This window comes from Haliotis asinina, chromosome 12, assembly GCF_037392515.1.
Source record: "Haliotis asinina isolate JCU_RB_2024 chromosome 12, JCU_Hal_asi_v2, whole genome shotgun sequence".
In the NCBI taxonomy this organism is placed as follows: Eukaryota; Metazoa; Mollusca; class Gastropoda; order Lepetellida; family Haliotidae; genus Haliotis; species Haliotis asinina.
Window position 1 is genome coordinate 47,626,221 of NC_090291.1, and position 25,984 is coordinate 47,652,204.

A 25,984-nucleotide genomic window follows, 5' to 3' on the forward strand; every position below is an offset into this window, starting at 1 on the left:
ATGTTCTCGTCACGATATGGCTGAGATATTGCCGATGTGACGTTAAGTATTAACTCACTCATTCACTCTCTCTCGCCCGCAAACGAAACCGCAGACAGGTTACGTAACTCTGTCGCCACAGCCCTACAGTGACGTCATAGGAGGAACGGTTTCCAGTTAAATGTATAGAAAATGTGTAGGAAGCTCGTCATTTTGTTGATTTCTCGACGTCACCAAAGACATACCGAATTGTTGTGTTGCCGTCAGTTGTTCCTTGGTGTCGGGTGATGGTGTCACTATGCACAGATTTCTACCAGACTCCGTAGTTTGTGCTTAAATTGGTTGTTAGTGTGTGCGAAGTGAGCTTTGTGGAAGCCTGCGGTATATACTAAATCGGATGGTTCGCCCCCTACCATGTTTCCAGAATGGAAAATGGAGTTCAAGTTTCATCGAGTTTATAAAATCAAGACTGCTTACTACACATTGCTGACCAAAAGGATTTTGCATGGATATAACGCTTTCTTCCTCGGAAACGAGGTTGTGGTCGAAGTGACAGTATTATCGTAAGTAATATTATATGGACCCCTTATATTGACCGATTCCAAGAGTGAAATTGTTATGTTATAAGCAATGTCATGTAAAATCCTAATGTCCATCAATAAAATACATATTTTACTACCAGTAGAAAGTAATTATGATTTTGTAGGTCGGTGAAAACAAACTTAAATAGCATTCATCCTCAGACGGGGCGCCGCCATTTTTGAAAATCGTGAAGTCTCGGGCTAAAGTCCGTTAGAATTATTGTGATTATGATTTGTTCTCATCAAGTTTGAAAATCAAAACTACTTTTTACTGGTAGTTAAATATGCATTGAAATCATGGCCAAAAGGACTTTGCATGACACAACTTTTAACATAAGGACTTCTTCCAAGGAAGGAAGGTTGGGGTCGAAGTGACATTTATATTGCAAGCAATGTCATATTGACCTCCACCTCACTTCCAAGAGTGAAATTGTTTTGTTATAAGCAATGTCATGCAAAATCGTATTGCCCATCAATAAAATACATATTTTACTGCCAGTAGAAAGTAATTGTCCTTTTGTAAGTGAAAACAAACTTAAACAGCATTCATCCCACGACCGGGCGCCGCCATTTTTGAAAATCGTGAAGTTAAATCCATTTGAATTAATGAGATTATGTATGGTTTGTTCTCATCACGTTAGAAAATCAAAACTACATAAATATGTATTTGAATCATTACCAAAATAGTTTGCATGACACAACCTGCAACGTAACCTAAGCGAGGTCAGGGTCGAAGTGAAAATACTGCGCGATATGTTTCTTCACTTGCTAAATTTACTTGGTTTGTAACGTTCACTCACCAGTATGTAGACACTTGTCAATATACGTCTTTATACTTCGTCTCATAATCCTAATTACTTTATAATCATACTTGTATGCATTTTGAAACTGAAAAAAGAAGCGATCTGCGAATGTATAATAGGAATGTAATATGTAGACTTTTCATATTTTTCCTATATGAATAATAATTCGCACGCACGCTCTAGTCTATGTCGTATGATTCTGTTGAAAGCTACGACAACTTATTAAAAACAAAAATGCAAATATTAATATTAAAGTTCCTTCTTCGAGGAATGTATCCATCAATATCCACAAAAACACATGTGATATATAATTCATCTGCAGATTTCCCAAGTGACGTGTCTTTTAACAGTCTAATATACGAAAACGTCATGTATCGTTTCAGGTTTTTCACATTGCTGTATAGTTTCATTGGTTACCCAAGATGACACACCTGGCAACTAATTGCATAATGTGCGTCATTCTTTTTAAAAAGTTAGTTAGTTAGCCAATAATGAGCAATCAATGTATTGGTGGTTAATCCTTTGAAAGAGGGGTGGTGTTTTACATGGACACAGACACGACAGAATGTATTCAGTATAGATTAGTAAATGTTCACACATAAACACTACCTTTTGCCAAATCCCCATTGAAATCCGTATAAAAGTAATTAATCAATCAGTGTGTTATCGGTTAATCCTTTGGTCGATCCAGACACAATAAATGCCAAATGGGGGCCTTTGTCGAGTAATCTAAGTGGCGTTACCACTAATTATACCTGTTATAAATTCATTAACTGAGCATCAAGTGAATGATGACAAATAACGTGTAGGTTTATACCACCTAACACGGATTACAACCTGGCGACATCAAGTGATTTTGACAGAATCGTCTATGAAAACAAGGGCTGTAACTCGAAAACTAGGCAAAGCAGGAGACAAAACTAAATGATAGTAGATTGTGAGAACATATAGCTTTCATTTTTCTCAACAGCTTTCGTGATTTCAGGTTTGTACAAACCTGTAAACGAAACAGTTTAACCCCTGAAATGTAGATGAATACTGCACAGACCCTCATTTCTATACCTACAATTACGTCACGGAGACGCGCCGCTCTGATTGGTTGAAATTTCGTTTGCGGCTGACAAAAAGGTCGATTTAAGGTAATTAAAGATCGAAATGAGCAGTTTTAATGACGGGGTTTCATTTATAACGATGTCAGCAAGTGATTTTGCATTTGTACCCTATTAGAGTATATGTGACCTTTAACAGTGACGACCCGGCTGCTCCTGGACAGTCGAGTTCACCTTGTCTCTCGGGTTGGACACGCAACACACTCACAACACACGAAGGAACAGTATATCATCATTTAACCATGGAGTTTTTGAAAGGCATTTCGAAGATAGGATATAGTCTTTCTGTAGTACCGGATATGGGGTGAATGTTTGTGGATGGGTACAGCGCACACAACACAACGCTGCTTGTGGTTACAGATGACAGCCATTTATTGTTCATTAAAGGAACGTTTAAAAAAACCCCTGACAATATGCATACATATACGTAAGTATTTGAGCATAAAGGCGTAGCATGGCTTACATATACATGTATAACACTTTCTACGTATTCATAGAATACAGATAGCCATTTCAAGACATTTCAAATGCGAGGTCCGCATACTTATATTATTATTATTACTATTATCACATGTCTTTTTCTATCTGGGAACTATTAAAACAAACACATGGCATTACAACCTGGGCGCCCTTATAGCCAGGGGCATCATGACTATGGTGCGCTGTTTTATGAAATTATTGTAATTATTGTTGATTGATGTAACAGGTGTAGATATTTTTAAATTTAGCAGGTTTAAATTTATTCCCTTTTTCATACTTTACTAAATGCTCGGTCTCAGGTAAATGGATTATTACCGTATGCACATATATTAGCATTTGTTTATAGACGTCAGTCTTTTTCTATTAAAACGTCAGTGAAGCAATCAGGTAACTGATAGCATATAACATGGAGATACATTTTATCCAGGACAGTGTTGGCTGAGGATTTCATCAACGCTCTACCTTGAATGGAAAACAGGCAAATGGCTCGCTATGTGCCTGACTTAGAGGACGTGTTGTGCTGTAAGTATACATGCAGAAATGAATTATAACAAATTATGTATTTAATACCTGTAAAATGCTAAATGTGTAGTATACTCTCCAATACGTTTATGTTCATGGGAGGTATATCTCAAGCCATTTCGTAAATAATCTGATGGCTGTAGGGTTATGAGCAAACACGATTCCTTCAAGGGAAACCGCGTATATTTCCACCAGCGTACAAATTATCCAAGTCCTTACACCCGTCATCCGTATAAAGTCATAGTAATTTCAACGTAAATTCAAGGGTTTCATTTAATATGAAGGCAGAACACAGTGTTTTACTCCTGCTTTGTGGCAGCCTTTCCACATTCCATAGGATCAAATACCTATTTAATATCTTAAATGTTGATCAACGTACAGAGCAAAGATGATAAAACTTTAACTATGATTAAATTACGTTATCAGGATGTCACCCATAAAAGAGAACAATCTGCATCATATGGGGCACCCATCTTCATTTTATTCCCTAAAACGTAGAAACATCACCCCAGCGAATAGCTACACTACACTGCTGATGTGACGTTCAACAATAACAACATTATCACCTCGTACAAATAGCAGGGTTGAATTTATACAATGCCAACAAAATATGATAGAGTCCCTCTTCCTGTTTTTGCAGTGCATCTATAGTACAGCAAACCATGCACAGAACACGGTATGTTAAACATAACCATAAAATACACTCAAAGATCATATGTAATCTCAGTACCATCTATGTTCTGCCCACATATGAATTACTGTAAAGTAGTCGTTGTAATGGGCGTGGTTGCGGAAAACAGGGAGCATATAAACCAAACTAAGCGGAGAAAAATAAGCTCTTGCCTCTTGAATGATTTAATTTAAAACAAAACTAAGAATCAAACCGTCCGTGGATGAAAGTGAATCTGTATCATCATTCCTTCATATTTCTACAAAGAAAGTATACATTGTTTAAACTCTGTGAAACAGTGAAACGTACGTTAATTGTTCAATCATTGTTGACTTCTCAGTATCTTATCTTTGTCCACAGGCACACTGTAGAGCAAATGGGGTTGCGCAACACAGAGAATGTGACAAGTCTTCTTATATGCGAGCCAAGCAAGCAAAGGTTGGCAACGTACTTTCCTCGCTTCGGATCGAAAAATATTTTTTATATCAAAATATAATGTCGCCACCATCAAAGGTACACTCCCATTTCCTCACTTGGTTGTGCTCTTAGATTTCCTACCCCATGCTTTGTAAATACTCACGTGAAATTTGTTTATTTCAACATTCACGCCACTCGTGGTATTCAGATCGTTCTTCGCCTCCATTACCCCTGCCAGCTTCCGACGGAGTGACGGAACAAAAATATGCAGAAATTAAACAGAAATGCCATATTGCTTAAATATCATGAACCTGTTGGAGTTTAATTGTCTTATCTGTCGTCGCTATTGTTAGAATGTTCGTAACATGTATTCTACATAAAAACACTTCTGGCGCAATGGGCTACTGAAGCAGGGGAGGTAACTGTAAGCATTCCATATTGAATAATACCTTGCTGTTCCTTCACTCTGTTGAACTGGAAGCTGGAAGGGGGAATGGAGGCGAAGAACGGCCTGATGTGGCAAAAATTGCGCTTAAAATGTAGAATATAAAATATTTCACATGAGTAATTGTTAAGCGTGGAGTTGGAAATGTGAGAGCACAACCCAGAGAAGAAATGGGTGTACACCTTTGATGGTGGCGATTTTTTTATTTGACATGAAAAATATATTTCGAACCGAAGCGAGGAAAGTACATTGCCAACGACTGCTCGCTTCGCTCGCATGTAAGAAAGTTATTTTCTCTATGGTGCACAATCATTTGTGCTAAAGTTTGCCTGTGCTTTGTCGAGGAGCAGTATTAAAGAAAGATGGGGCTGCATTAATATTTGGTAAGGGCCAAAACAATGTGCGAAGCAGTACACGGTCCACACCACAAACAACCCGTCAGTATGAATGACATTTTGAGGGGGTATGAATCATCATTGTAAACTTGACTGATTCATGACAAAATTAGTACTCGTACAGAAACGTTAGTGACCCTTTATGAAAATAACACCGTTTTATTTCATCGGTGTAAAGTAATGGAAGCATTAGTATAATACAGTCATATGTAATGGGGCTGGTATAATGCTATTCTAAGCTTTAAAACAAGTAATAGTAGAGACAACTTTCTGGATCATCACAAACCGTTTCACTTCATACCTTACAATTTAAAAACAGATTCTAGCTGAACGATGTCCCACTTCTTAATTACTAATTATATGTACAACGTACTTGAATACAATGCAAAATAATACCAAGTCTTCACTATGCCCAGAAACAAATTTCACGTTGGTATGAAGGAAAATAAGCTGTTATAATTATATGTATGGATCACTGAAAATCATTGATGACAACACGTGTTTGCCCGGTAAAGGTTGAAGAAGTGTTTAATTATTCAAATCTACTGCCGTTCACTGGACCAAAAAGCCGGATATACATCATTGAAATAACGTAAATACAGTAGGAAATGCTATGACCGGATTTAAGTACGTTTCTCTGAGCATGTGTACACGTAATTTTTTATATCAACTCAACCTTGCCTTCATGGAGAAACATATTTCTTTAATGCCACCATTGTTTTCAAACTGTTATTCTTTTATATCGCCTTGTTTTTATTAGGACATATTTGAAACAAATGAAGGTTTTTTTTGGTAAAAAGTGAGCGTTTTTGCATGTTCATGTGAACTGAAATTACATTAAGAAATTAGAAATATAGTTCGTTTTCTCTTTATTACAGGTGTATTCCTTTTCCCCTATATCCGTGACAATTATTGTTGAGATTTCATCATGGGAACATGATACATTTAGATGGTGTAATAATTTTGCTTAGATTTCTAGATTTAGATTGCTCAGCACAGTTTCATAAATACATTGTTCTTACTAAAGATACACATTTTCCTTGCACGCTTAAACAGCAGGATCTCTATTTCTCAATGTCATTAGCGATATGGAAGATGTGAAAATACTTGTTCTTCTTTTCAAAGGAAGTAGCTTCCACTCTATAATATGTTTTAGAAAAGATGTGCCCGGCAGTTATATAAATATTCAAGATTGATACAGATATATTAAGAAGTACACCCTGAAAGTTATATAGTGTATATAATTCATGAAAAAATCCCGTAAAGCACATTTAAAAAGTTTGTCTATATATATTGACAAAACCCGTACTCTCAAAACCCGTGTTCTCAAAAACAATGTACTACTACCCACACACTTATAGGTGTATTGTACTACAATACTGCAAGCTTTCAGTATAAAATAAAGATTGATGGAGTGATGTGCTTGTGCATGAAGCGGCCTTAAAAGCCACCCTTTTGTCATTGTCCCAACCTATGAAATGAATTGGACTGTTTGGATTAAGAAACTAGCTGAGGATTAGAAGGATGTAGAATGACGATCTCAGTGACGTCAAACAGCATAAACATGTTGAAATCTTAACAATAAATGCAATCTCAAAATGCATGTAAAGGTGCGACTGTAAAATGCAGCTAAAGGTGCGACTGTTCTATTTCTCTCGTTATTCAGGCTCTGTTGCTGTAGAAGGGCAGTCATATTTGGAACACCATGTCACAAGAGAGGAGGAATTCGGAGACTGATCAGCAGGGACAGAAGAGAGAAGTTTGGACAAACAAACGAGAGTATATTTTGTCTCAAATAGGTTTTGCCGTAGGCCTAGGGACGTTTTGGAGATTCCCCTACCTCTGCAACAGAAACGGCGGAGGTGTGTGTATTTATAGGAGACGTGCCAACAAACACCGGGAAATCACATATGCTATAAAAATGATTTTCTTATGCTTTGACTACTAGAAGGTGTTATGGCTGCAACCGATGAACAGAAATAGACACATCTGTTGAAAAAAATACCAGTTTTGATGTCTCTAACAGCAAAAGTCAGATATGGATAAACAACGTGTCACGAGAGTATATCTGCTTGACAAGGATACAAGAATCTGTATAGAAATGTTGTATCACCTGGATATTGAAGTTGTTCACATAAAGCGTTTGTCATTATCTGGCTCTCCAACTTTAAAAAATGCCACTCAAAGAAGCAAATCTGTTTGTTTCTACAAAGGATACTTTTAAACGTATGCATAATTGTTCTAAGTACATGCCATGAAATTGATTCCACAGACTCCTCTGTGTCTGTTTTCTTAATTGTTAACGAGCTATATGAAACCATAGTTTGCATTTCCTTTATTACAGGTGCATTCCTGATCCCTTATTTCTGTGGGATAGTTTTTTGCGCAGTTCCTCTCTTCTTTCTCGAGGTTTCCATTGGCCAGTTCTCCAGCAGGAGCGCTGCTCATGTCTGGGACATGTGCCCGCTGTTTAAAGGTCAGGAGTACTCTCTAATCTGGTCATCTGAAAGAGTAAATGATGCAAATGTATTATGATGGGTTTCTTGTTGATTATACAAAGAGATTTACATATACAACCGGACAAATGAAACGTACCACTCTCACATTAACGTTTTTGAAATTGCAGATACTGTCATAAAGTGAAATGTTTTCAGAAAAAAACATTCGCCCCAACACATTCTGTGGTCGAGTAGTAGCAAAGCATAAGTCTGCGACTAAGTGAAATTCGTGTTACCATGACGAATTCCCCAAACAGCATAAATGCACTTTGCTGAAAATACCAGTGCACAACTGTTGCATAAATACAGATGTGGAACAGTGCAACCATGTAGTATGACAAAGAACATCACAGAAATGCCGAGACTTTAACAGAGCTATTGGTATGGCATAAATGGGGGCCTCAGTCGTCACATTGCAAGAGTCTTCAATTGTAACCACCCAACAACAGCTTGTCCAGCCGTTACCAACAGGCAGGCCAGACAAAAGATCATCCAAGAACGGGTAGAGAAAGGATTACCACGCCATCTGAAGACCGCTAAATCCGGAGAATACACCTGCGTAACAGATTCGTCACGGGGACGTCAACGGTGCCGACGGCCTTGGGATACTCCAGCAGACGAACCGTACCATGACGATTCCGTATGGCTGGCATCAGAGCTCACTGTCCCTTTCGTGGAAGGGATTTGACCCGTCAACACTGTCAACGCAGGTTACACTGGCTTCGACCTGTATGTTGGTGGCAGTGACGTGATCAGGAGAGAGCCAATTCAACATGTTCCTAATTGATAGGCGAGTTTCTGTTCACATACGTAGGGGTAAGCGACTGGCGTCAAACTGTGTCTAAGAGGTGCACCCTTTTGGTGGAGGCGGTGTCATGGTTTTGGGTGGGATTTGTGGTCAGCAGAGAACACGACGTGTCATCCTTCATGAAAGTTTGACTGCTCAAAGGTACAGAGACAAAGTTTTGAGACCAGTTGTGTTACCATTTGTGTGTCAACATTTGAGCTTGCAGGACAATGTACGTCCGCATACTGCCAGGCCCGTACAAGACTACCCAAGCAACGTGGACATCAACGTATTGCCCTGGTCTGCACTATCTCCGAATATGAATCTCTATCGACATTTTATCTCTGGGATCATTTAGACAGATGAAACAACGGCAACCTCCACCAGCAAATCGACAGCAGCTCGGAAAAGTTCTCTTGGATCTGTGGAGACGAGTCTTGGCATGTATCGATTCAAGGGTCGTCATACACGCGACTGAAAACTTGGACAGGTCCACAATGTGATTTTAAACACATCTTGTGAATGATCTGTGATTGGGTAACATTTCATTTTGACCCCTCGTCTCTTGTGCTTGTGCAGACCACTATCAATTAGACATTGGTGACTCTGTTTCAATTTTGGGAAATGGTTAAATGTTGCATAATAAACAATATTAATATCACATATGTCTTGGTGTCATCTGTATGGGCCACAAGATCTGGTGATACGTTTCTTTAGCCCTTTAGTTTATATATTAGTACTGCCTGTCTTAACAAAATCCTCAAAGAAGATCAGCTTAAGCCTACTCACCAACTCAGGTAGAAATACTGCAGATACATAGCAGTTGCACATCTGAACTGTGCCATGGCAACGAGAACAACTAAAGATGGTTTCAAAACCCATCGTTAATTGTTGTCACCCCTATGGATATTTCCACTGAAATTTCACATTGGCAGTCAGCCCCTGCTGGTCGTTACAGTACACCAAACAGATCGTGCTGACAGACTAGATGAGCGTAGAAAAACTAAGCTCTCACTCTCTCACTCGGCAAATATAATGAAGACATTAACTTTACGCTAATGCGTATTTGGTTTGTTTATATGATCAGTAATTTGTCGTGTGGTAAATGGCCATACAAATCGTGTCAAACTGAGACAATTTCTCACAACTGTCTTCTATTTTCAGGCACTGGCATCTCACAGGCCGTGGTGTGTTTCACCAGTTCCATTTCATACAATCTGATTATTGTGTGGACCCTGTACTATTTGTATCAGTCATTTTGGCCCATGTTGCCTTGGACGACTTGCAACAACTTGTGGAATACGGCTCTGTGTACCGATGACATGGGCAGTAACACAACTTACAACGACAGTAATTATCGGTTGATGAATGACCCTAGAATCACCGCTCCCTGGAGGAAACCGAACGAGACATTGACAGCCTCTGAAGAATTTTGGCAGTTAGTTTAAATGTGTTTTTTTCCTTCATTATCCGTCATTTGTTTAATATGGGAGCCGAAGTAGACATATGCATGCGTACTCCTCTTGCCGAAAATCGTTTTATATGTAGGTTAGTCATGATGCTAGCGCTGGTGCCATGGTAATATGTTCAATGTGTGGAGTCCATTTCTGGCGTAACACTCACTCATTCGTAGATATTTTCTGTCATTAGAAAACGAATTCGAGACTGTAAATGCAATATATCCATGTCGTCTTGTCAGAGGTCTCATGGTGTTATTTGTACAGAAATGTAATTCCGAACCGTCGTTGAAACATTTATTAGTGTGTGTTAACAGGAAAGCTGCGGAATGTATCGGACGATCACTTTTTGACCCGAAAAAGTGGAAATGGTTCATAAATACTAAAGTCTTACGATTTCCATCCCCAGATACAATGCTATAAAGGTTTCCGATGGCGTTGAAACATTAGGTTCGGTCCAAACCCACCTGCTTCTGTGCTCGATTGCCTCCTGGGCAATCCTGTTCCTCTGTATGTGGTCAGGAGTCAAATCAGTTGGCAAGGTAAGTATTTTGCTGTTGTACCATACGTAATGTTTATAGCTCATCAGAGGCTGGTTAGAGCTATCGCTACGTTCCATTCTCCTCCTGGGTTACAAGTGAAGCCAATTTGTGGTGTTGCACGCGGTCTTTGCTACAACTGTAAATTATGCACATTCATTTCCTCAATTACAGGTCATACTGTGTCTATAGACGACACTGTTATTAAACATGAGCAAAGGAATATCTACAACGTGGTGAAAGTTCACTGTTATATTACTGGATGCTAACTGTAATTACATACGAGCTATGTAACACATCAACACTGACAAGGATAGATGTTTACAAAGCGTGAGAAAATATTCATGTTGATTAGAAAATAACAGAAAACGGTGGGTATCGAGTAAGCATGGGTGTTTAGGGGCTATTGCGTACTGCTTTGTTACCGATAATAAATGGCCTTGACAAAAGGTGTAAGAAATCCCCTCTGAACCAGCAAAATATAACACAGGCAAGTCCAGAATATTCAATAACATATTGAACCAACAATGAGCAAGTTACAATGTATCACAATATAGATTTCTTAGTATAATGCAGTCGAGTCTTACGTATAAGGTAATGGGTCACAAATATCAAATATTAACTCACTAGAATCTTGGCTTTTTGCAGTGAGATCAGATACATTAAATGAATTTCGTTTCCACGGTGAGCAGTCAGGCACAGAGTGTCAATCTCGTAGGTCAGATGATGCAGAGGACGTTGTTGACAGTCGATGATAGGCAGAGGCACATAACTCCACGAATTCCGAGTGTTCGTCCGTGTGTACTCAGTGTCAGGAACATTCGAGGACAGAGCGGCCCCATCGCCATTCACTTAGAACTTTCTCGAACAGGAAGTAAACAAATAGATTGCCAAGGGCAGGCAACTGGAGAGCAATCAGGAAGGTCTGCCGCTAAAAATACTATTGCCATCGAACCTATACGATTTGAAAAGTGACCCACAATTCACACACCAAACTCTACACAATATGCCCCCGTGATAACTATCACTTAATCAAGGATGACACAAACTACAGAAAACACACTCTTGTAATAGTTGGTATACAACATTGTTATTAATGTCACTGACCACTTTTCTGGTTTCGACTATTTACATGTCGCTATGGTAATGTTTTGTGTGAAGTTACAAAATAATGCAATATTCTACACCATGGAGGTGTAGAGAAATGAAGACGTGATCTCCAGGTTGTCACGCCAGGTACTGATCGGGATGGCCTCACTAGTGTCGTGTGAGAGGACAATATTCCCATTATTTTCACAGGCATGGGTTTATGGTTAAATCAGAGTGGTTGCTCTTTCGTCGGTATTTAGAAATTAGGCACATGAAGGCGACAATGAAGGATGTCAGCTTCTTTAACATTCAAATAGGTGTTCAAACGAAAACAAAAACAGCAACAACAAAAAAACACACCCAAAACAAATCTAAAAACCAAAACCAAAACCAAAAACCTCATAACCAACCCCTCTCATCCCCCAAGAAGAAGAGCAACAACCGCACCCCCCCCCCCCCCCAAACACCCTAAAAAAAATAAAATAGATAAAAAACTACATCTCCCCCATAAGAAAACAAAAAACAACAAAAAACAAACAAAACAAAAACAAACAAAAACAAAACAAATAATGATAATGAGAAATGACATCCATAAATTCTCGCCTTTGTGTCTATCACTTCTAACCGCCGTTCAAAGACTGCGCAGGGTGCATCAGCAAAGTCAGCGAGCCTGTCGCCTCACATGGGATGGTTTGCCAAAGACCAATTCTAACCCGGATCTTCACGGACATGAGGCGATGTCTGATTAAACTACAGTTGATTACTGTTAAATGTTCATGTTCCTTGTTCTATATAGTGACACTATCCTATATTGCAGGTAGTTTATGTGACGGCCGTGTTGCCTTACATCCTGCTGACGGTACTGCTGATCAGGTCGTGCATGATGCCGGGGTCGGTGGACGGCCTTCTGTATTTCCTTAGACCGGATTTTTCAAAATTACACTCAGTACAGGTAACATTACTGAATTGAGGAATATTGTATACGCGTATGAAATGTATAAGCTAAATTTCCAGTAGAATTTGTTGATTAAATGCCATTGGTTGATGAAACTATAACATAATGCACGAAGAGACATGAACACGCTGAAATGAGAATGGGAACTGCTATTTGAAAAGAGTCTTTACTTGTTGAACTATTTGCTGTTTGTAAAGTAAGACAGAGGAATTTATATAGTCTAGAGACCTAGGGAACACATGGTTTTATGGGTCGTGTATTGAATAAGTTGTAAAATATTATGCACACACACTGAGACACACACACACATATATATGTGTGTGTGTCTCAGTGTGTGTTGTGCATAATATATATTATATATTATGCACAACACACACACACATATATATGTGTGTGTGTCTCAGTGTGTGTTGTGCATAATATATATTATGCACAACACACACTGAGAGACACACACACATATGTATATATATATATATATATATATATATATATATATATATATGTGTGTGTGTGTGTGTGTGTGTGTATGTGTGTGTGTCTCAGTGTGTGTGTGTCTCAGTGTGTGTGCATAATATTTACAACTTATTCAATACACGACCCATAAAACCATGTGTTCCCTAGGTCTCTAGACTATATAAATTCCTCTGTCTTACTTTACAAACAGCAAATAGTTCAACAAGTAAAGACTCCTTTTAAATAGCAGCTCCCATTCTCATTTCAGCGTGTTCATGTATCTTCGTGCATTATGTTAGAGTTTATATACATACATCCCCGCCCGACCCGTGAAGATCCGGGATAGAGTAGGCACTTAGCAACCCATGCTTGCCGTAAAAGACGACTGTGCTTATCGTAAGAGGCGATCGAGTGGTCAAGCTCACTGACTTGGTTGACGACATCGGTTCCCAATTGCGCAGTTCGTGCTTGATCACTGGATTGTCTGGTCCGGACCCGATTATTTACAGACCGCCTCTATATAGCTGGAATATTGCTCAGTGCTGCGCAACACTAAACTCACTCACTTAATCCACCCACCTATCGTCCCCCAACACTCACACACATCGCACAGTTAAAGCGAAAGTTTACAAAGGTATTATCTTTTTCATGACACTAAAACTGTCAACGAAATAGTCCTCTACATTGGGAAACTGGTTTCACTTCTAATAAATTTGTGGTAACGGTAGGTGTGGCTGGAGGCGTTACTGCAGAGTTTCTACTCTCTGAATACAACGTATGGCGGTCTCATCACCATGGGCAGTTTCAACTCCTTCAACAATAATTGTATCAGGTAACATTACATGACACAGAGTTTGAAAATCACAATGACTAAATAATATGCATATCAATACCTGCATTATGCAGTTTACTGTCGTTAAAATAAACAGGAACTGCTTAACACCAGGCACAATCTGTAAAAGCGTCTGACATTGAAGTTAATATGTCATGTCTTTCCAACTTAAGGGATGTGGTGTCGGTAACAATCATTAGCCAGCTGAGCTGTATCTTCTGTGGCTTCACCGTCTTCTCTACTCTGGGTTTTATGGCCAATGAGGCTCAGGTACCGATATCTGAAGTCGTATCGTCAGGTTTGTACATAGCTGATCTCATGCATACACCTCCGCCTTCAAGGTTACCACTGATAACGAACTTCGTGATAAATATCTTTTCGAGTCACAGTCACAGTTATACAATCGACTCTGCTTTGACAGACAGCAGACATTTCTTATGAATGTGGAAAGGGTTTTCTCGCTTCTATTTGTGATATAGTTTTATTCACAATAGATACATTACGCACTCCAGTGGAACTAGGTTTTTCTAGAAAGAGGAGGTATGAACAGAAGATGTGCTTATCTATGAATAGACAGGCTATGGATGCCTGCCCTGGCAACTACGTTACATGTGATAGTCCAGGGTATACTCGACGCGCACGCCACAAACGATTCTGAAGCCAATGATTGTTCTGTGTAAGGTCAATAGAACCATTTCTATAATCATACACAATCCACGTTGAAAACAGAAGCCAGTATACGATCTAATTGTGATGATGTCAGATGGCCACCAGACGCATCCTGACCTGTCGATGACGGGTAATTGTCCTTGTTATGTTGTCTTATTCCTTGTACGTTCTTAAGGATCAGGACTTGGGTTTATCATCTATCCCGAGGCTATATCCAAGCTACCTTTATCCCAGCTCTGGGCTGTCCTGTTCTTCCTCACACTGCTTACCGTTGGGATTGACTCCATGGTAAAGTATCAGAACCAGCAAATGTTTGTCTTTATGGTGACTCATCAAATCGAGATGTTATACTTACTGCCTCTTTGATAAAGTGCATGAAACAGTAAATGAACAGGGTAGACTTTATGTTAAAGTATGGGAGACTAGAAACATTTCAACTGACCCCATCTTAAAGTATACGAGCCACCAAAGTTATAGATTTACCTCCTACAACCTGTAAATGCATTCCTTAACTTTGTTGTACACCATTTGAAAGAGGACATATACTGAATGGGTAAACACGGTCATAAGTACACTGTATGTATGAACAATAAAGGCAGTTGATTGAGCATGTAATGAGTGAAAATCACTTTGACAGACGGGCCATTCACCCTAAAGTGAATTCTAAATTGAACGTATTGTCAGTAAGGTATGGTGCTTCGTGTGAATAAGAAAACGTTCACAACGAGTAACGTTTAAATGAAAATTGTTGAGTATTCATGAAATGATGGGACTTTAAAAGTCCTGTAACACAAAGCACATAAACGTTCATATCATTCCTCAAGAGGTATGCCTGCCTCAAAAACGTATGCAGATTACGGTGTATTGTTGCAAATATATACGCTAGTAGTCCCAGCCACTTTTAATACTTGAAAATATTACTTGGTTTGCAGTTTGGTACAGCTGAATGTGTAATCTCTGGTATTTTGGAAACATCTCCACATTGGATTCAGTCAAAACGAGTGCTGATCACACTGGTTGTGTGTCTGGTTAGCTTTGTGATTACTATTCCGTTTGTTACTGAGGTAAGCAATACTGTCCTCATCTGGGAAGATGTTTCGTTTGGATTATGTAAATGTAACGATAACACCCGTTCCATAATACAAAGAATTCTTTCCTGTAAACTATCTACATTAAAAGATTACATAGGCAAGTTCGTGTATGCATCAATGTCCAATCGTGAACCTTAATCACTATGGAATCACCGATTTAGTTTTTGAGAACCTGTAAATATATTACTTTGTACTTCTTTCGATTTATGTCAGTAATCGAGTCTGGATCAGACAATCCAGTGATCAACAGCATGGGTATTGATCTGCGTAACTGGGAACCGACAAAGTCCGCCAGCCTGACCACCTGATCCCTTTAGTCGCCTCTTACGCCATGAAGGAGTTGCTGAAGAACAATAATAACCAATATCTTCACGGGTCCTTAAGCTCTTAGTCCTTTGTAATGTTGTCCAAATGCGTGTATTGTGTGAAATATATTGAGCTGATAGTTCTCTAGAAATGCAATTTAAACATTTCAGGGCGGAGTATACCTCTTCCAGTTACTTGACTGGTACTCCTCTTCCTTTAATGTGCTTCTGATTGGCTGCCTCGAATGCCTCGTCATCTACTGGATCTATGGTAAATGACCTGCAGTAATGTATACATATGGAAATTAATTAAGCAACACCAAATTCAAAGACACATAAAAACTTAACAAAGTTTAACGAAGTAATTTTGATGATTGATTATTCAATTTTGATGTATTGACATACAGCATGAGCTTTTCATGGGTTGATATGACGCGCGTGAAGCTTGCACAGCGCACGTGCATTGCTTTAACCTCAACTTTCGAAAAATGCACTTTTTCCCTGGGGTGTTTACAAGCGCAGGTTGTCGATTGCATTCGGTTTTTCATTCATTTCAATGTCATGGCACGTAGGAAATTATCAGAGGCCACTCGTTGGCAAATAATCGGCATGAGGAATGCTGGTATGTCTCTAAGACAAATCGGGACTCAAATCGGACGACATCATTCCATAATTTCAAAACTTTTGAAAAAATACCACTAATGAAGTTAAAGACCTGCCTAGACCAGGAAGACCCAGGAAGACCACAGTCCGGGAGGACAGAGCTTTACTGAGACTTGTACGGCGCAGGTCCTTCGACTCGAGCTCTCGGTTGAGACAGGAGTGGCTTCCAGGGAGACCCATCTCGAACAGGACTGTTCGGAATCGTCTGAAAGCTGCAGGATACCGGGCAAGGAGGCCAATCAAGCGACCCAGGCTGTCTCTAGCCCATAAGGCAGCCCGACTGGCCTGGTGTAATGACCGTTTGCACTGGAACATTGCCTCTTGGAGGAAGGTCCATTTCTCAGATGAGAGCCGGTTCTTGCTGCACATGGTGGACGGTCGTACTCGGGTCTGGAGGCAGAGGAACACAGCAATGGCTCCACGGAACATCCAGGAGACTGTGGCCTTTGGGGGAGGTTCCGTTATGGTATGGGGGTGCATTTCCATGAACTGCAAGTTGGATATCATTACCATCCGTGGCAACCTTAACGGTGTTCGTTACCAACAGGAGGTTCTTGACAGGGCTGTGGTACCTCATTTTGAGAACCATCCTCTGGCAACGAGACCCATATTTATGGACGACAATGCTAGACCTCACAGGGCGCATGCTGTAAATGATTTTTTGCGGCAAAATGCAATTGACAGAATTCCATGGCCTGCCATGAGCCCTGACCTCAACCCCATTGAACATTTGTGGGACTTTATTGGCCGTCGTGTGAGGCAGAGAGACCCACCAGTCCATAATCTCAACGAATTGACGGCTGCCCTGCATGAGGAGTGGAACAGGATCCCCCAGAATCAGATCCGGAGACTCATCCAAGGAATGAGGAAGCGTCTGGAATCGGTGGTGCGTGCGCAGGGAGGACACACTAGATATTGATGAAAGTCGGTGTGCAGACTCTCAGATGACTGTTCTTTCTTTCCATGTGACATTTGTGTTAATACACCTGACAACAACGTCTGTGGATAAATAGTAAATTGTGTCCATTTTTTCATGAATTTAAGACAGTTTTAAGAATTTGGATTTCGTTGCAATAAAGCAAAGTCTTGATACTTTTTCCCTTTAAGTTGTTTGTCAGAGATCGTCTGTTGAATAAAAAAGTGTCAAACTATATCAACCCGGCATATTTTGATTGTCAGAACACTTCAAAGTTGCTCCAATAGAAAAAATTGGGGTGTTGCTTGATTAATTTCCAGGTGTATATATGTTTTGAGCTTAGAGTCAGTTTGAAATCGTGTTTATAGATATGAACAATTCCCCAGCGTTGACCTAGACGGGCTTATTAGAGATTTATTTATGTAAGGTGTTATCTTGATCTTTGATAACATTTAAATTTTAATGAAGCTAAAGACGAAGGTCATTCCATTAACATTTTCTCGCAGCAAAGACACTGTAAGTCCTCATGATCCCTTGTATGGTGAGCTACCTTCAGTTGTTGGCGGCACATATATTGTATTGTATCCTTAAATAAAATATTTCTACATTTACATGCTAGTTTTAGACACCATCTGCGATACTTTAGATATTTTACAGTCCTTCAATGCGTGATTATTTAACAACGTATATTTATTGTATATATTTTTTTCTCGACACTGTATGGGTGAAATATTTCCGAGATGATGTTAAGTTTTAACTCACTCTCTGGCTTTTAATATTTTCTTTTGTTACTGAGCAGCAATCAGTTCCCAAGTGTTGCATGTCATCACGCAGAAAAGGAAGGAAATGATAATAATGCAAGGATGAAGACATTACACCGTTCACAGTCATTTGTTCTGCTTTTATGTTCCAGGTTGTGAGAGGTTCGGCAAGGATATCGAAAAGATGTTGGATCGTCGTCCTCCAACTTTGCTGACACTTCTGTTGTCATATGTTACCCCTGTCATTCTCTTCGTACGTCATGTCGGTTTGTTAAATCGTCTTTGGTCGTTTGGTGTTAACTCCACAATATTCCAGGTTTATTCCAGGCTAATATTGATGTCTGGGCCAAACAATATGGTGACCCAGTGGATATGATGGCATATAGTTTGTACATGAACCAAGTCTGACTTGTTGAGGTTACTGAGGACCGGGCCTATCCCAAATCTTCACAGGGAAGCGTCTTGCATAACGATATAGATGCAGCTGTGCTCACAGTTCGTTGTCGCAGTATCCCTTTATTATACGCTTCTGGAGATCCAGGTTAGAACTGATCTTCAGCAAACCATGCTTGTCGTAAGAGGCGACTAACGGCATCGGGTCAAACGCGCTGACTTTGTTGACACGTGACATCGTATCACAATTCCGTAGATCGATGCCCCACTGCACTGCCTGGTCCAGACTCTATTATTTACAGACCATGAATTGATATGGACTGAGTATGTATGTTATATATGCACGCTAATGCCATGTCTGTATGATTGCAGGCTGCTCTTGTCGTTTCCTTGTTTGGGTACGACCCTCCCAGCTATGGCGAGTACGTGTACCCGGAAACTGCCAAAAAAATGGGAATTGTTTTGGCAGTAGGGTTTTCAGTACCAATACCTGTCATGTTTGTGTACGAGTGTCTCAGGGGGAAAGGGAGTCTCTGTCAGGTTAGTTTTCACGGTTTCTCAGTTCAGTGGTAATACCTTATTGATTACTCACAGTCCACGTGTATTTGAAGAGTTGAGAAGCAACGTCTCCATGTTCTCTCCAGGACTTTTTTGATGAGTTTTGAGGCCAAAAGACCCGCTAGACCCCTTTAGGTCATATACGGTAGGTCATAGATCATATATTGTAGGTCATAGATCATATATTGTAGGTCATAGGTCATATGTGGTAAGTCATAGGTCAGATATAGGTCATATATCACTAGACGTTTCTGTTTGAAACTGGAGCATTTGATGCATGTAATGTGGACAGAGAGCAGCCGTGCTCAGTCAACGATTGTTTTGATTTCTTGTGCTTTCAATAAAAGGGCATTTTCATTGTAAACATCAGAACTAAATATAATCATACTTCCCTAAATAGTTCCACTTATATGTTTACAATGGGATTGATCCTGTATAGCTGAATGTCCTGTTAATGATCGGGTTAAACAATGTCTTTAACAGCGTGTGCGCCAGGCTAGCCAACCAACACCAGACTGGGGACCCTTGTACGACCGGACTGACATGACCGTCGGGCCACTGACGGGGAAGAGGGAGGCAGACACAGATGACCAAACGAATGAAGATACTCTGAAATTATGAGTTACACATTGGGAACGCTGTCTTTTGCTCATTTTGAGTTTGGATCCCTGATTGGTACCCATTTTAAATTATAAATCATGCTAATCACGTACTTGCTCTTCAAGATCCGTACCTCTGCATATTGTGTCATTCAGTGAGATTCACCAACATTTTGAGGTCATATGTTGACGTATCATCGAGAATGCACTAGTGATTTCAAAGAGCGTCAAGCGATTGAAACGTTGTCCAATATGGGTTTCAAAATGTCCCCAGTAACATTGTCGAAGAATTGACAGCATCGGTGACAAAAATGATGTCAAATGTATTTGCACCATACATCCTGTGCCTTTTTGGATCCTTTACATATTTGGATGATGTATTTGCATGTCTTTTCATCAATTTGTGACGGTGGACAGTGGTAGGTCTTTCCCTGTTTCCTAATTACGGGCGTCGGCACAGTCTGATTATGATTTTTGTGCAGCATGAACAATAATTCTACATGATGCAACGTGGTTAATTTGAAAACGGCAAGAATTGTTTTACTTACAGTGAAACATGACTGGCGTAACGGTTTTACGATAATATCTTTACTCTGGTAACCCTATGTAGCATTTACAAAAAGTTCAATTACATTCTTGACGTTATTCCATTGTCGGCTCTCTCCATTAGTTTTCAGGAATGGAGCGTGTGTACCAGTCTCATTAGTAAGATCATGACAGTCCGTACTCTTTCCATTACATCATCTTATAAAATTACCAGTGCACTTCAAGTAAGATACTCCATTCCTTGAAAATAATGTGTCTCGGTCCCTTCTGGGCCTCGGCTTTATTATCTAATGAAGACTTGCCCTCTACTTAAACTGATCTCAGTCTGTAGAGTAGAGAATATTTATGTTGTTTGTGCTCATGTTTACTTTTATGTAGCATTTTATGTTTATACACAAGAATAAAACAAGAATAAACTGCAAATCTATGAAGGGCATTTATAAGTGGAATGCATAAGAAAAGCAAGATTTGGAGTACATGTATATGCTTGCTCCTCAGTTAAAAGATAAATAATTAAATATTCATCAATAGATCTTACTACCCTTGAGAATAAACTTCCAATGACACAAACATGGATACATAAGATTTTGTGAGACTATCTTTGAAGATCCGTTTCAAATTTGTTCCATCGTCTAATACAGCAAAAGAAAAAAAAGAAAGAAAGAACTGTGACACAACGCAACATGACTGATCTGTGTGATGTGGCGGATGAAAAAAGTTCCACTTACCAGCTGCAGTGGTATATGGTAAGGCGTAAGCTTACAATTCATCGTAGACAGCAAGCACACTGCACACATGCGGGTAGATATAAAAAAATCTAATTATCGCCATCAATGTATTGAGAAATTATGTTGAAAGTTGTCAGATAACGTCAGTGGTCCTACTCTAGTTAATGGACCGGAAACGTTATTAAATCTTCGGGTAGTTGATCCTAAGCACAAGTAACGCCATGCTTGCAGAAGATTGAGTCATGCAGACTGGTGTTACCAAGTTTTTGCAGTTGAAGGGTTGAACTGCCCGACAGAATCAAGAGGAGATGAAATCTGGTTATGGTGAAGATAGTCCATCTTATGGTACTGCTGTGAGATGGAAAAAGAATTTTCAAACCGACCATATATTCCTGAGAGATAAGCCAAGATTGACGATACCGGTGAGGTCAGTGAAGGGGCGGAGTGATGTTTTCCCATGAAATTAGGAGATTTATTTAAGCCGTCTGCACAAGGTCAAGGAATGTTGGGAGAAATGTGTCACTATGAATGGTGACTATGTAGAGACGTCTTACGGACAAGAAATCAAAATAAAGTTTCTACCCTGAAACCGTCTTTGTTGTAATTAGAACCTATTGATAACCCCTCGTATAGGATGTGAACAGATTAGTTGATTGTGGCACCATCTATTAACACGTCAAAAAGCAGGATATTTACGAGCTACACTACATGCCCGATGCAGGATATATATAATATCACATCACCTCTCAACAAGAGGGTAAGATTCTTTATGGATAACAACTTCTTTATTACATATGATGCGACGTTTCGGTATGGATCCTTATACCGTTGTCAAGCAAGAGTGGAGTAATACATCACAGAACAGACTTATATTCATGGACAGGGATAAAGTAATAACAACTTGTAGGTATGAATCAAAGGTGGGGGATTAACAACAACAACAATGGGTGACAAAGTATGCATGGCTGATAGGGTAATTAGTAATGGTGGCTGGTGAGCTCTAATCTGTTATATTCATGAGTTCATTGTATGCAGTTGGGATGAGATATCCCTGATCTCTGTTGATTGAGGGCTTGTGTCTCCCGATTTGAACTGCTTCTGTCAGTTTTCTTTGGGTAAATTCCTTGTGGTTTTTGGATAATATCTCTACACTGTCCCAAATTATGCTGTGATTATGATTATGCGACTGTGACGAGGCATATGTAGGTGAAACCTCCCGGCCCATAAACATCAGTATCAAAGAACACTTATCATCTACAACCAAATCAGATCGGAAATCTGCTATATCCGACCACATCATCAAATGTCCCAGGTGAGTTGTACCAGTCTGAAGCAGTCCAAAAGTGTTACGTTGCTAAGTATGAACTAATGGGTAAACGTGGACAATGAAAATCTACGGCAAACATGGTGGGGAGCGATTTGACATTTCACTGACGTGTGAGATAATGACACAATGAAACGAAAGCACAAATGGACAGAGAATGTCTGCTCACAGTTAAGATTACTGAAACCACACAAGGCAAAATACGAAACGTGTAAACTTGTCTCCACAAGGGCAACAGTGATATTCACAGCGGCATCAGACGTTGTGAGAATGTCAGCGCCAAATGTCTAGACTTATAACATGTTACTCTGATGTTACTGTCAACCCAGGATAAAACAGTGTTACGGTTTTGAGCTATTCAAAGAATTAGGTTCTGAAAGTTAAACATTTTGGGTGAGAATCTCAGAAACGTTATTTGTGAACCATATCACATTTTGAGAGACTAGTCAGTGAGTTGGTTTTTACGTCGCTTTTAGCAATATTTTCGCGATATCATGGGCCTGGACACCAGAAATAGGCTTCACACAATATAAGCATGTGATGACTCGAACCCGGGTCGACGGTGTGACGAGCGAACGTTTAAACCACTGGACTACCTACTGTCCGAGACTGCACTGGAACACCAGACAGTGGACTGACTCAGTCATCATACTTTGAAGAAGTGTCTAATATCGGTGACTACTAATGCAACCTAGCCTGATTGCTTCGATTACAAACACACATAACAAATATTTATAGGCTGAAAACTAAAAACTTAAGCCTGGAATTGCTTATATCAACCGGAATGCCCTGTGTCATCGATAACTGGTGCCAAGTGTATCTGTGGAATATGTGCTCCCTTGCTAAATTAAATGTTGGTGACATCGGCATACGTGATAAAATAGCTACACAATCAGATCCAATGGTGTCATATCTGTGAATAACGATTAATTTATTATAAGTCAACATTACAACACGCACTGTCTGAAGTCCTTAAATACTTTAGAATTCACCTTCCATAAGACTTAAAAGAATCAACTGGCAATTATGATAGATATTATCAGGAACAGGAAATATCAGGAACAGAACGCTTTTTGATTATCTACGTCTTTGCTGTCTTAGGGAATAGTCAGGAACACGATCGTTTGAAAAATGTCCAAAAGTAATATACTTAAGTAAATGGAAAAATCATAGTATTCTAAAAACATTCATCCTTCCATACGGCCACAATGGCACATCAGTAATTTCCAGAGGTATTTACCCGCGACATGTCATCAAATGTGAGAACATCGGATATTCAGCTCCATTTTACTACAGCGAGACGAAACAAGTGCTTATTGAACGTGCACTAATACCTCAACTCAAATGTAGTTAGAAAATATAACAAATATTATTCAAAATCACATTGCAGATATTTGACATGTTTAACAGAAATTAAGAACGCAAGTTCAAAAGGATTAAAACCCATTTCATTCAGCAATATATGAACAGGAAGCTTGTGAAGAACTAACTGGCCACTGTTTTCTTCAAGTCATATTAATGCTATCCATCGACCATAGTTGTTTTGTTGATTTTTCTGATTTTCCTTTATGGTCGGATGAAAGCGAAATACGAAATCACCTACTTTTCGTGCGGTCTATTTACACATGCATGTAGCAATATTAAAAGCTATGTGCAATGTTTCTGATTAAATGTTACATTAAACTAATGTAGGTCTTGTGTGGCAGCGAGATCAGTCATTCACTGGCGACATGTCACAGAAATGCACAACTATACTTCATACATAAATGTCGTTTTCTAGCTAAGCGCTCTTCTATCATTTTCAATGTACCCCGCTTACAAATGAGTTACTTCATAAGTTGTTCACTGGTCGCGAGGGGGACATGGTCTCATGTACCCTCGAGGTTCGTTTATGTTCCCCGAGCCCGGTTTATGTTTCCAGAACATAAACAAACCTCGAGGGTACATGAGCCCTTGAGCAGTGAACAACGTATTTATCTTACCGAACACCTGAATTTTAATTTTGAACTGTTTGAAGAACTTCTGTTGAATGCAATGCGAATCGCCATCTTGCAGACGACACAAGGTAAACAGGTTTAGAGTTATCTCCCTTCCATCGATTTTCAATCGCAAAACATCCGTGCTTGATGCGTGATTCAATGTTATTCGAGACAAAGAAGTACTACCATGAAGCACCAGAAGAGTTCGGAACACCAGCGGTGTACATTGAAAATAATACATCGCCTGTAACCGGGGTACATTGACAATAATTGAATAGCGCTTAGCCAATCAGGAACTCATTCGGTACTTCGTGGTAGTAAAAATCTATCTTGACTAACACTGAACATTGATGCACGGAAATAACTAATGCCTTGCGAATGCAAATCGAGGGAAGGGAGAACTCTAAATACGTTTTCCATTGTTAGCAAAATCTAACAAAGGCTGTAAAAAGATTTGTACCCCTACTTCATACAATTCCAAATTAACATTCCTTCAAAAATGCATGCATGTACATTTCATAAAATGTATAAATCATTTTCATTAATATTATCAGTTTTACTTATAAGGTTGAATTCAATATGTGTTTATTAACTTGTTCATATGAAAGTGCAATAGTAGTCCTATTAAATATTGCACATCACAGGAACTAAAGCAGATGTTGCAGTAATGGCTACGCGTGATCTTCTGACACATGTATAAAGGTATAAAGTAGATACAGAAATTATTTTCATGAAACAATATCTGAACGATACGCCAAATATACATTATAATAGTGAAAGTGTAATCGGGTGGATAGGGCGATTGTGTTTACTCTTGTTCAACCGACCTTCGCCTCAAAGAAATTGCCTAATGTGTATAACAATGTTGACATCACTACCGATGACCGATTTCTTACAAAATGGCGGCTGCGTTTTCAAGGGTACACATGATTTTGAGAGGACTCTTTCCTTGATTCAGGGATCGTTTGTCCGTAAATATGCAATGTAATTAATCAGAATGATTTTGACCATCTTTGTAAGTAAGGGAAGAAGCCAGAGATGCTAAATAATTACCGTTGTTGTTCAGCGTGATTTTGCGTCGGTCATGGCTACACTCACACAAACGTCTTATGAATTATTAAATAATTGGATGGTATTTCTTTTTAGTTTGCTACTTGTTGCTACGATACTCTTCCCCTGCATATTCTGAACGTACTGAGCCACTGTTTGCAATGATGAGACGTTTGGATGTTGGAAAATTTCCGAAATTGCTACTTAGTGTAAAATCGGAATTTTTCTTTGTTTACATTTCAAACAAGCGCATCCAGTATCTTGGTTTCATTTTATCTAGATAGCTGGTATTTGTTACAAAGACCTTTGTAGTCTGATTCTAAAATGAGTTATCAATTCAGTGATGCATTTGTGGTAGCTGACCATGACAAATACGTCATTTACTGTA

The 25,984-nt window shown here is 39.4% G+C and overlaps 1 protein-coding gene across 1 annotated transcript; it reads left to right on the forward strand.

Moving 5' to 3' along the window:
- Nucleotides 1-7,067: 7,067 nt before the first annotated feature.
- Nucleotides 7,068-20,612, forward strand: LOC137258654 (sodium- and chloride-dependent glycine transporter 1-like). Its single transcript, XM_067796351.1, has 13 exons — nt 7,068-7,263; nt 7,746-7,877; nt 9,851-10,124; nt 10,553-10,685; nt 12,589-12,723; nt 13,911-14,014; nt 14,188-14,312; nt 14,859-14,971; nt 15,616-15,747; nt 16,251-16,350; nt 18,572-18,672; nt 19,185-19,352; nt 19,854-20,612. The coding sequence occupies exons 1-13, from the start codon at nt 7,107-7,109 to the stop codon at nt 19,989-19,991; spliced, it is 1,812 nt and encodes a 603-aa protein (XP_067652452.1). The 5' UTR covers nt 7,068-7,106; the 3' UTR covers nt 19,992-20,612.
- Nucleotides 20,613-25,984: the final 5,372 nt, after the last annotated feature.

Excerpts from the sequence above, each read along its gene's own strand:
- LOC137258654 (XM_067796351.1), top strand. The coding sequence starts at position 7,107 with ATGTCACAAGAGAGGAGGAATTCGGAGACTGATCAGCAGGGACAGAAG. Across the intron at positions 10,686-12,588 it reads GAGTCAAATCAGTTGGCAAG|GTAGTTTATGTGACGGCCGT; the intron begins GTAAGTATTTTG and ends CCTATATTGCAG. Across the intron at positions 12,724-13,910 it reads CAAAATTACACTCAGTACAG|GTGTGGCTGGAGGCGTTACT; the intron begins GTAACATTACTG and ends TGGTAACGGTAG.